The sequence below is a fragment of the Camelus dromedarius genome, chromosome 18 (assembly GCF_036321535.1).
Source record: "Camelus dromedarius isolate mCamDro1 chromosome 18, mCamDro1.pat, whole genome shotgun sequence".
Taxonomy (NCBI): Eukaryota; Metazoa; Chordata; class Mammalia; order Artiodactyla; family Camelidae; genus Camelus; species Camelus dromedarius.
Window position 1 is genome coordinate 44941274 of NC_087453.1, and position 12121 is coordinate 44953394.

Consider the following 12121-nt stretch of genomic DNA (forward strand, 5'->3'; position numbering starts at 1 on the left):
CAGGCCCTGTGGTGCTCAAACTCTGGCACTTTGGCCAAGTAAAGAGTGTGTAAGAGTAGAGCTCAACCACAAGAGCCCCAGAAAGCCCAGGGGCACAGCACACTGGAGAGCTCCACGTATCTGTGGTGCAAGACTGGCAAAGGTCATCCATGCCAGGGAAGTGAGAGTGGTCGCCTTTGGGGGGACAAACTGACTGGGGGCTAAGAGTCCGCCTTCCGGGGCGCTGGGGCACTCCCCTCGCTGTGCTCAGAGCCTGGACAGCGGCAAGTCAGCTGCCATGTCTTCATGCTTACTGGCCACTACATAAGAAGGCATTTTTTCTTCAGAAGCAAGAAGAGAGGAAAAAGGAATGGAGGGAGGGAGTTGGGGAGGGAGGAAAGGACAGAGGGAGGAGGAGCAGGCACATGCACACTGAGCACTGAGATGTTGAGGGAGATGGAAATTGCTGTGTGGCCTCCTGTCCGTCAGCAGCCCCAGGGCGTCTTTCTGGAAGGTTAGACTCCACCTTTGCTGTCCTTAGAGATTCCTATGAGACTGGCCGTGGGAAAGGCAGAGTCACACAAAGAGAGCAGGTGCTTCATTCTGGAGCTTCTCAGAGACTTTTCGCGGGCCCAGCAGCCGCTCAGGAAGGCCCTTGCGAGCAGCGTTTCTGCCACTGGTTTGACCACAGGACTCTTTTTGGCTCAAACTCTCTCTCAGGCCTGCTGCCCCTCAGGGCTCCAGTTTGGGGGGCTCTGGAACCTTGGGGGCCACTGTAATTCCTGACCATGTGCCGTGGTGGTTGATTAAACATGAGGACCCTGAATCAACACATAATCCCTCTCAAGGTTTTTCAATCCTATTGTTAGAATATTTTCAAGCTGCTTTCTTGGAAACAAAGAATTCAGTTGCAGACATCTCTAGACAGGCGAGTTCTCAGAAACATCGTTCTCCTGGAGGGAAACGTGTCAGCTGGCTTTCGGGGACAGTCGTCCCAGCCTGTCCCCAGGAGATGTGTCCCACCAGTCCCTGAATGCCACGTTCACTCTGACTGCATGGAAACTGGGGGAATGTTCCGTCCTGCAAGTACTGTGACCAGACTGGCTTGTCATCTCTGGCTAACGGTGGGCTGTTTTTCTCTCTTTTGGGGACAGGATAAAAAATGTCGATACTCACTTCTCCAAGAGGAAAGGCGGAAGTGGTTCACTGCCGAAGAACAGAGTCACACGATGTTCACTGTATCAAAAACCTCATTAGAAAATTTACCCAGAAGCTGTTTGGGAATCTTAACGTCATCCGTCTTTTGTAAGTACGGAGCACAGTGAGCTCAAGACTGTTTGTCGGTTTTATCACACACCCGAGAGGGCCTCCACTCCTTTGTCCTCAGGGGGCTTGTGGCGGGGAAGTCGGTAGCAAAAAATCTGCCCTCCTGAGAACAACCATGTGTAATTCCCGCAACAACATGTAAACTGGAAAGATTTCTCATGGGTTTTGGATTCAGGCAAACTTGGGTTCTGATCTCAACTGCCCACCCACTAATCCAGTCACCTGGGGCAAGTTAATAATATTAGCTACAGTTTTGAGAATTTATTTTCTTTCAGGCTCTGTGCTTTGCCAGCATGGACATATTTGACTCTGTGGTAGTCACTGTCATGTCCATTTTACAGATGAGAAAGTGGAGGCCCGCCCAAGGTCCAGCAGCTGGGAGCTGACAAAGCCTGGGTGTGCTCTTAACCACTTCTGTTGAAATATTCTTCTAAACTTCAAAGTATGCATACGGTTTTTTTCTTAAAAGATCTTTTCTTCTCCCTGTCTTTTGTTTTTTTTTTTGGACACCACAATATAAATATGCTATTATCTGTTCCTCATTATTTTTACTGAATTTGATAAGAGGTAGCTCAGTATTTTGGATTTCATAAAGCTTCATGTTAAATACAATTGAAATGTTTAAACAAAGGCCAGCCTAAGACATTAAAATGAACAGTTTCTGATCCCCATGCTGATGAACATCATGTAAATTGGCATGATTTTGTTGGAGAGCTGGAGGGCAATATATATAAAATGCTCTAAAAATATGTATACCGATGAAATGATTTCATTTTTTGGCATTATTGGGGATTAAACACCTTAATGATGTCCTCCGGATGGAAACATGTTGATACACACACACACACACACACAAAGACACAAAAGGACTATGCAGAAAACATGAAAATGAAATCAAACTTCAGGACAATAGCAGGAACCCATGCAGCTTTCTCCTTGAGGATTTTTGCTGCATTTTAGAAACCTCACACTTCTCTTTTGACTGGTTTGCAAACAACAGAAGATAAATATTCTCTCCACTTGAGGAGGGAAGTTGTAGATTTCTTCATATAAAGCTGTGTTGTACTTTGTAAGGAGAAAGAGACATAACCCCCCTGTGTAAAAGTGGACAGTAAGGAAACTAGCCTGTTTCAACCTCAGCATGGAAGGAAGGGGGATAAAGTCCCCCCAAGAATTCATATGAACATGTTGATTTGAGTCTGTGTTAATTTCCTGTGTAGCTTCCCGAAGCTTCAGAACTTCCCATATAATGAATGCATTTTCAGACAACCAAAACTAAGTTAGTTTCCCATAGACTGAATAAAGTAAAAAAACTGGAGAGTTTGATTAAAAATGGCTGCAGGTTAGTATTGTGTCCGGGAGACCGGCTGAAATAAGTACAAATCAGGTCTGAAGGACAAGAGCTTCAGCTCAGACTTCAAATACTACTCACAGATAAAGCTCCAAGGAACAGGAGTTCACAAGTTCACAGTGAAAACCCACAAATGTCAAAGAAACACGCACCATTAGGGAGAACCAGCAACAAGAAATATACGCAGAATCAGAATCACAAAGACTTCAAACGTAAGTCAAAGAATGTAAAATAACCATGTTTACTATGTCTAAAGTGAAAAGATATATTTTAAAAGACCATAAAAATGAATAATGAGACTTGGAAAAAAAGTCTAAAAGACCATCTAGAAGAAACACAGTCAAAATTAAAAGCTCGGTGGATGAATTAAACATCAAAATAGATACATTTGAAGATGGAAGTAGTGAACTGGAGTATCAATGCTAATAAATTACCTAGAATTCAGCACAAAGAGACAGTGACAAAAAGATAAGGATGGAATATTTAATGACTAGGTCTAAACAGACTTCTAAAAGGAGATAACAGGAAGTGGAAGTCAGTATTTGAAGAGATAATGGCTGAGAACTTTCCAGAATTGTTGAAAAGCACCAGTTCTTACAGAAAGCCCAATAAATCCCAAAGAGGATAAATACACAGAAAATTCTACAACTAACCACGTGAGGATGAAGCAGGAAGACACCAAAGCTAAAGAGGATGTCTGAAAAACAACCATAGAGAAGAGATAACTGACCTGCACACAACCAGAGGTTAGACTAATGATGACTTTTCAGTAGCAACAGTGGTGCCCGGAAGACAGTGGAACGTCTTCAGTACTGGGGAGAAAATAACATTAAACTAGAATCATATACCCCGTGAAATGATTTTTCAATACCTAGGGGAAAATGGATGTATTTTTAGACAAACAAAAACTGGGTTACCAGTTAGTTTACCAGTGAACTCTGAATTAAGGAAATTCCTCGGAATGCACAGCAGGCAGAAGGATGACTCTCAGCTGGAAAAAACAAGATAAAAGAAGGAACATCAACAAAAATATGTGCAAATATGTGGGTAAATCTCAGAGAAGATCTAACTTGTACAAAACAGTAACACTGACTAATCTAACATAGATATTAAATATAAACAGTAAGTTATAAGACATAAATAATAAGTTACATAAAATACAGAACAAAAATAGGTAAATTGGGAGTCTTGTGATTAGAATGAAAGTAGTCTTAAGGTATTGCTCAAGAGGAATTGCCAGCATTCAAAAGTGACCCGCCCATGAGCCACACCTCCTGCATTAAGTCCCTCTGTAGTCCCTTCTTGCACTGAATCAGGCCTTGTGTCACCAGTGGAAACAGCGGAAGTGATGCTCTGTGACTTCAAGTCTAGATCATAAGTCTGCAGCTTCCACTGGGCTCTTGGAGTGCTCCCTCTTGGAACCCAGATGCCATGTTGTTAAACACTCAGGTCACGTGGCCACATGCAGGTGCGTCATCTGACAGCCTGGCCCGAGCTCCCAGCCAACAACCAGCATCAACTGCAGTGTGAGTGGAGCCATTCTAGGCATCATATGTTCAGATGACTCAGCCACAAGCACCATCTGACTGCCATCACCCGAGAGACCCCAACCAAAAAACTGCTCAGTCAAACCCAGTCAACCCACAAGGCCATGGGAGATAAGAATAAGTTGTTGCTTTAAGCCACTGAGCTTTGGGGTGGTTTGTCACACATCAGAGATAACTGGAGCAGAGGGTAAAGACCTTGTTAGAAATACATGTTAACGTGGCGAGGACGTTAGGGATAACGATAGGGGTAGAGATTGTAAGTTCTGGTCTATGGAGGGAGAAATGGAACAGGAAATTTTAAACAAACCCTGAACCCAAAAGAAGGCAAGAGAGGAGGAAGAAAGAAGAAACAACATATAGAGCATATTAAATTCACGTAATAGGAAGATAGAAAGAAAATTCAGCTATGTCAGTAATCAAAATAAATGTAGCTGAGTAAAATTTTTCAGTTAAAAGATAAAAATGGACAGATTGGCTGAAAACAGAGCAAAACAAAAAGCAGTCATATTTTACATATGAGACACACCTAAGATATAAAGTCACGGAGGGTTTTAAAGTATTGGTGAAAAAAGAAGCCAGCCAAAATTTCATTCCCCTCTTCCCTCGCCAAAAAAAAAAAAGCCAGTGTTGCTATATAAATAGCAGGCAAAATATACTTAAGGGCACAAAGCATCACTGCAGATAAAGAGGGACATTATATAATGATAAAAGTTTCAGTGCTTGAGGGAGGCATGACAGCTTTAAACCTGTATGCTCCTAATGACACGGTCGGAAAATATATAAAGCAAAAAGCCAGTAGAACCAAAAGATGAAACAGACATGCCCACCCTCATAATGGGAGATCTTAATATACCTCTCTTAATACATGGAAGATCAAGCAAACTGCAAGTCAGTTACAATGGAAGAGATTTCAACAAGAACCCAACCAAAGGCCTTGATCTGAGGGACATACGTAGAACAGTGTACCCAACATTGAGAGCGTATGTGACCTCGTCAAGTAGACATGGGAACATGGCTAAAGACTGACTTCCTCGTAGACCTCCACAGTGGCTGGCATCACACGTAATGCATTCTTCGACAACAGTGCGATGAACTGAGAAATCAATACAAAAAATAACTAAGAAATACCCATGTATTTGAAAATGTAAAAATGCAAAATTAAATAGTCATGAGTCAAAAAAGAACATTTGGAATACATGAGTTGAATGAAAATAAGAATCTATTTCTATATTAGATATATCTTTCTACGCACACAACTACGCAGGCACACTACACATGAAATCAGGTTAGCTTTGTGTGCTGCGGCCGATGCAGGTGTGGGTGTTGATGACATCGGAGGCTCCCACGCCTCCGCCTCCGTATTCCCTGTGCCTCTTTGTCCCCCAACCCCCCGTAGACCCTTCCTCTTACATCAGCCTGGGCCTGTGACTTACCCAAGAGAATGTGCTGGAAGTGTGCTGTGCCCGGGCCCCAGCCTAGGGCAAGCCGTGTGAGGCGTCCTGGGCACTCACTACCAGGTGCTGACCCGGCACCAGCCCGAGGGCAGTGCTGCCTCCAATCCTGAACCCCGGGCGCCTCTCCTGCCTCAGTCGAATCCCAGCTCTGCCCGGCAGCATTTGATTTTGCGCTCCGGGGAGCCTTAGGTCACCAAGTGGAAAAGCCGCATGGAGAGGCCAGATCACAGGGGAGAACTGAGGACCCCAGCCCCTGGCAAGAAATGAGGCCCCAGGCCATCCGAGCCACCTGCACTGAGGCACAAGGTGTGTGAGTGAAGAAATCTTCGTGGAGGTTCCAGCCCAGCAGGTAGTCCCGCTGAACTCGGGCCGAATTCCCAGCCCATTTAATCCTGAGTAAGTGAAACAGCAGGGCCCCACTAGGGCAGAGTCATTTGGATGTAGAAAGACCCAGAGCAGCAGGTCTCGGAGGAAACGGGTAACCTTGAAATCTCACTGCAGAAGAGAAGAAGGGCCCACCACAGGGTTCTGAGCTTGCCTCTGGGTTCGGCGAAAAACAGCAGAATCGACGCAGGGAAGACAGAGTGAAGGAAAGGAAGGCTGAGAGCAAGTGTCCGTGAGACAGAAGGGAAGCGTCCCGGGAGCATCAGCAGAGCCTGCAGTCGCTTCTTTAACAAGGTGCAACTTCTCAGAAAAGCCCTGACGAGATTCATCAAGAAGAAAAGAAAGACTGTCACATTTTTGAAAAGTGTAGTGTGAAGAGGACAAGTGACATGTGGCAGCCTGAGCAGGTAGTAAAGATATTGCAAGTCCACAGCCCCCAGACCGAGGCTCTCAGCAGCGTTTCCGATTGCAGGATGTTAAAAATCCATTCTGTGCATTTACTCCGCCAGCAAGGGCTGGAGTGGCTCCCCAGCTCACACACACTAATGTCTGCGTGACAGACGCGTGGAGATGTTCTCTAACCGGGGTGAAGACCGTAGAGTAACCTCATGCCACTCCTTGTCTGATTTGGCTGCTGCCAGCTTATCTGCATAAGATAACGTTCTGGTTTTCAGGGCTTTTTGGACTTGAAGGGATGGGGGACCTATATAAAAAACTTCATGCCAAAAATTCTGAAGATGTGGATGAAAGAATAAATTTCTAGAAAAATGTATTTTCCTAAAGTCAATTTTAAAAGTGATAGAAACCCATTAAAAAAATTGAATTGGTAATTTTAAGTCCTCCCACCACTAAAATAGCAGATACAACAGCCTTTACAAGCTAACTGTACCACGCGTTCAAGGGTTAGGTACATCTCCACCAAATGAAACTTCCTGGGAGCAGAAAGACAGAGAACACTCTTTAATTCACGTTATGAGGCCAGCGTCAGGTTAAGACCAAAACCAGAGGGAGGCAGTACAGGAGAGAGAGGTGAACTGTTAATCTCACACAGAACGAGAGATGGAAGTTACATCTGATCTTGTTCACGATTGTAAATGCAAAAATTCTAAACAAAACATTAGGAAGTGAACCTAACAATGCATTAACCAATCAGAACACTGATTACTTCGCCACGTGCACAGACTGAAGGAGAACAAGTATATAATCATAGCAATAAATACAGACATTTGATAAAATTCAACATTTCTTCTTACATAACTCTCAATAAAATAAGAATATAAGGCAGCTCCCATAACCTGCTTGCTATAAGTGTCTGTAAAAACCCTGAACACACACAGTACATAATGACAAGATAAAATATTAAAAGAACCCCTCTTGCCTTAAGGAGCAGGATGACGAGGCCTGCTGTCAGGACTTCTGTTCAGCACTGAACTGGAGAGCCTCACTGTTGCAGTAAGAGAGAAAAACAAATTTTAGAGAAGTGTTAGGATCTGAAAGGAAGAAAGAAAACATATTATTTGCAGATGACACATTCTGTATGTAGGAAATCAGAAGGAATGTGCAAACAAATCATTAGAATTTGTGCAAACATTTAAAGTTGCTGGCTGCTAAGTCATTAACCAAAGACTAACTGCATCTTTATATAGTAGCAATGAACGATTAGAAAACATTTTAAAAGAAGATACGATTTATACATTTTTTAAAAGAAGATACGATTTCCACGCATGCCAAAGAGTATAAAATACCTAACGGTAAGACTGACGAAAGTAGCTCCAAGCCTTTTATGGGTTATGTTATCAAATTTTATTGAAAGGCATTAGAGAAGACCTGAAGAAAGGAAGAGGTGTACCGTATTCTTGGATCCAAAGATGCAGTATCATAAAGAAGTGAATTCTTCACCTAATCAAAGTCCAGTAACAAGATTATTTAAGTTGGTAATATGGGTGTAAATTTACATGGCAGAGCAAAGGGCCAGAGCAATCTGGAAGACGGTGGGAAGACTTGCCCACCTAAAGGCTCGTAATTAGGACAGTGCTGTCATGACCAAGGCCAAAGACTTGGGCCACAGAAGAGATCCCAGAAACAGAGCCACACACCTATGAGAACTTGACGATGACAGTGACAGAGACAGCATGATGTCGAAGCCAGTGGGGAAAGGGTGTACCCCACGATATTGGTGCCGGGACAATCTGTCATCCACACGGAAAGGAGAATATATGTAAACAGCAGCCTCATGTCACACCAAAAACCGCCAGACAATTCTGCGTGAACTGACGACTCACATGTGAAAAACATCGAACAGCCTGTATTCCCAGCTCACTCATCCAGCTTCCTGGTGGAAGTCACCCTTTGGAAACCTAGTAGGTAGTTCCGACCTGGCGTTGTCTTCACCTGCCTGCAAACGACTCTGCCCACACCTGCCCCATCTCAGTAATGACGGCCACTGCGTCCTTCCAGTTGCTCACACCGAACACCCTGGTGTCGTCCTCTCTGTCTTTCTCTCACGCCCCACACCAGCAACGGCCGTCAACTCCACCTTCACACTCCCGGGACCTGGCCTCTCCTCCCACCTCACTGCTACCCGCCCCGCTCCCCCCGGTCTGGGGCACCAGCATCCTGGCTTGAGTATTACCCCGGCGCCCTCAGTGGTCCCCCCTGCTTCCACCTTGAAGTCACCCTCGCCCCTCCTCCCTTCTGCTGCACCAAACTGTTCTCAACGAAGCAGCCAGAGTGACATTACTGACACTGGTTGGATTGTGTCGTGCTTCTGCTCAAAGCCCTGCGTTGGTCTGCCACTCCCTGCCCCGAGCTGTGCGGAGACCACACTTTTCCCCTCGGACCTCATCTCCCTTGAACCACACTGACTCCCTTTACTTTTCCTGCTGCGCCCCAGGCACGTTCGTGCCTCACCCTCTGGTTACTTTCTCTCCGTCCAAGCTCAAATGCACACTGCCTCCTCCTGGGGCACCCCTGCACACGAAGTACATCCTCTCCCCCTTGTTTTTCTCTATCGTACTTACCACCCCCTGACATTCTATGCATTTTACTTTTTCTGGAAAACTCACAAGAGTGGGGGTTTTGCCTGTTCCCTGCTATACCTCCAGAGCCTGGGAACAAGGCTTAGCACTTGGTAGATGTTCAATAAATGTTTGTTGCATGAATGAATGAATGGACTACTAGCCGTGTGACTGTGTAACCGGGCAGACGCTATGGGGCCTTCCCTGGGCAGACCCTTTCCACATAGCCTCTGCGTTAGCTCCTTTCTGAAGTGCTCAGTTAGCAGCATCTGATGCATATCCTGACCAGATGCTAAACCCACCAGGGAATGGAATTCGCTACTTGATGATCATAAACATGCAGGACCCAGACCTTCTGGCGCCTAAGGACTGAGCACCATCAGCCAATCAGAGGATTGTGCACAGCTGATCACCTGCCCTGCGAGCCCCCTCCCTCACCAGGCCTTTAAAAAGGCTTTGCTGAAACTCCTCCGGGAGTTTGGGATTTTCCTGGGTGTGAGCCACCCAGTCCTCGCGCGGCCCTGCGATAAACTTTTCTCTGTTCCACACTCCGACGTTCCGGTTTGCTTGGCCTCCCTGTGCCTCGGGCACATGGACTTGCCGTGAGAAACAACTGTGCGTAAGTCACTCAATCCCCTAAACCTTAGCTTCGTCCTCTGTGGAACGGACACTTGTGCCTAGTTTGCAGGATGAGTGGGGCAGTGAAAACAACTGTTGGGTGCAGTGCAGTGGGACCGGCTCCCAGCAGGAGCTGCGGGAGCCTCCCAGGCCCTCTGGCTCTGGCTACAAGGGAGCAGGGACTAGGGCTGGAGGGAGGCGGGCTCCCAGCACCCTCCTCCCCGGCCCGCAGAGCAGGAGGAGGCCCTGCCCAGGCGCGCAGGGGAATTCCGTCCCCGGCACGCGGTCCCGAGAAACGCTGCCGACGGCGGTGGGAGGGGAGGCTGGCGGCGCTGAGCTGGGGGCCAGGAGCCCCGGCGGCCTCTCACTCACCGCCTGCCGCGCGGAGCCCTTTGAATCTCTCCCGCGTGAGTACGTTTCCCTGCGGAAACACAGGAGACGCCCGGCCCGTGCGCCACCGCGCGGCTCTGACTGCGGCTCCGGGGCTGACGCGCGCAGGTCAGGGGGCCCGGCCGCGCACGTGACCGCGCGGTCGCGCCGCCCAGGGCGCGTCCTCTCAGCCGGTGCGCGGAAGGCGGAATGCGGGGTGAAGGCGCGGGTTGCAGCGGGGGCCTGTCTGCAGACCTACAGATTTTGTTCAGGAACTTCCACACGTCTGCTTCCGCAAATCCTGTCCACGGGCAGGTGCTCGTTACCCGAACGTTCTCGCCAGCGCGTTGTTTCCAAAGGCGAGCTGCCCGCCCTGCTGGGTCCTGGAGCCCACGTGGCTAAGGCCCTTCCGTAGCTCCTGAATTGGCGGTCATGAAGAGCACAGCTTACACGGTGAGGCAGGGGAGAAGTGAGGGTTTTTTTTGAATGTTAAAATGGGATCCTCATAACTGAAAACGTGGAGACCTGTGCTTGAAGCCAGTGTATTTTCGGAAGTAAAAGTAAATTTACATTTTGGTTGGTGTCCTGGGGCTCCCAAAACAGCCACCCTGCTCCCTGCCAGGGTGGCCGCCACCTTCACACTAGTAACTCCATCCCCGCGGGGCCCGACCTCGGGCTCGGAGGCCCTTCTTCCCGGCGCTTCTAAAACTGGCGTTTTCTTTTCTAGTTTATTCATTTTCATTTTACTGGCCGCTGGCTCTGTCACAGAGATACAGGAATGAGTTAAGACTGGTCTCACCTAAAAACCCTGCTCGGTTTTATGGGGAGGGGGGAGTGGCAGCCACGACGACTGCGGTTCAGGGTGTGGGACAGAAGGGGACTCTCAGCCCAGCTTCACTCACACTGCTTAACCAGCAGAAACTGGGGGCACGGACTCACCGAGCTTTCCATCAAGTACAGTTAAGTAAAACGAGTTTTGACTGAACTTGGAAAATTCCTTAAACCAATTGAGTAAATGAAATATTGCTCTAATGAAAAGAACTCTGATTTCAATTGTTTATAGTATCTTTGAGCTTTAATATATTTTGTATGAAATACATACATGTGTGTGTATTTTTTAAGAAAACGGCTCCTTGGTTTGGATTTGGCTTATTGCAAATAATTCTAAGCCAGCTTTAAAGAAACAAACCTTCTCCACTACCTTTTTGCCCTCCCTCGCCCTCTCCTGCTCCCACGATGACTTATCTGTCCTGTAGAGGACCTAATGGCTAAGAGGAAGTAAGAAGTGGAAACTACATATTCAGAAGGATGTGCTGCAAAAGTTACATTTTGCGGTCAGCTCCTTGGAAATTGTGGTGCATTTTCCCATTGAAACAGAGTTATTCGTGGCTGTCTTCCCAGGCCCACCCACAAAAGCCTATTTAATCTATGACGTCTGTGTGGTACAGTGCTGCGCTAATTGCAGTACAGAACACAACTCCCACCCTAGGTTCTCGTGGGCAAATGCATTTCAAGTTCAAATTGGGATTCCAGGAACACGTCTCCCAGGCTTCCCTGAGGGGATGGCGTCTGCCTGGTCCCAGCTTTGCCCACCTCCCCCTCCACCACTGTCAATGACGTGAGCGGGCTCCCTTGCCCTGGGCCTTTTCTCATCTGAATTAGAGTCAGGACTCTCAGCATGAATCTTAGGTCGTGGCTCCAGGAACCCAGAGCAGAGGAGCCCAGGGAACCAGGAGCTGGGGGGAGCCCTCCTGGAGTGGAACGAGGGGAAGGGTCCTCAGTGAGTCAGATGGGAGAAGCTGGGGGCTACCTCCTCCCACTGAGGAGCACCCCGTATGGATTCGGTGTTCTCGGTACCTGAGGGCAGGCAGGTGCTGTGCTTGCGTGGGGCCCTTGGGCCGGGTGCACCCCTGGTGGAGTCCCCCGGGGCTGAGGGGTGTGACTTCCTATGAGAGGGGATGGTGGCTGGTGGCTGTCAGCACTGAGACTGACATCCCAAGCACAGTGTTTCCCAGACGTACCCTCTGGTGGTACCCGAGGTGATTTGACTGGACACGTGCAGAGCAATTTTTATTT

The 12121-nt window shown here is 47.5% G+C and overlaps 1 protein-coding gene across 2 annotated transcripts in view; it reads left to right on the forward strand.

Annotated features, from left to right (window-relative positions):
- Positions 1–12121, forward strand: part of CFAP61 (cilia and flagella associated protein 61) — a 258634-nt gene that overhangs the window by 2249 nt on the left and 244264 nt on the right. For both annotated transcript variants that reach the window (XM_064475921.1, XM_064475922.1), the window contains exon 2: positions 1134–1284. In XM_064475921.1, the coding sequence (XP_064331991.1) occupies positions 1142–1284 (143 nt within the window). In that variant the 5' untranslated portion in view covers positions 1134–1141. The remainder of the gene's footprint in view (positions 1–1133; positions 1285–12121) is intronic.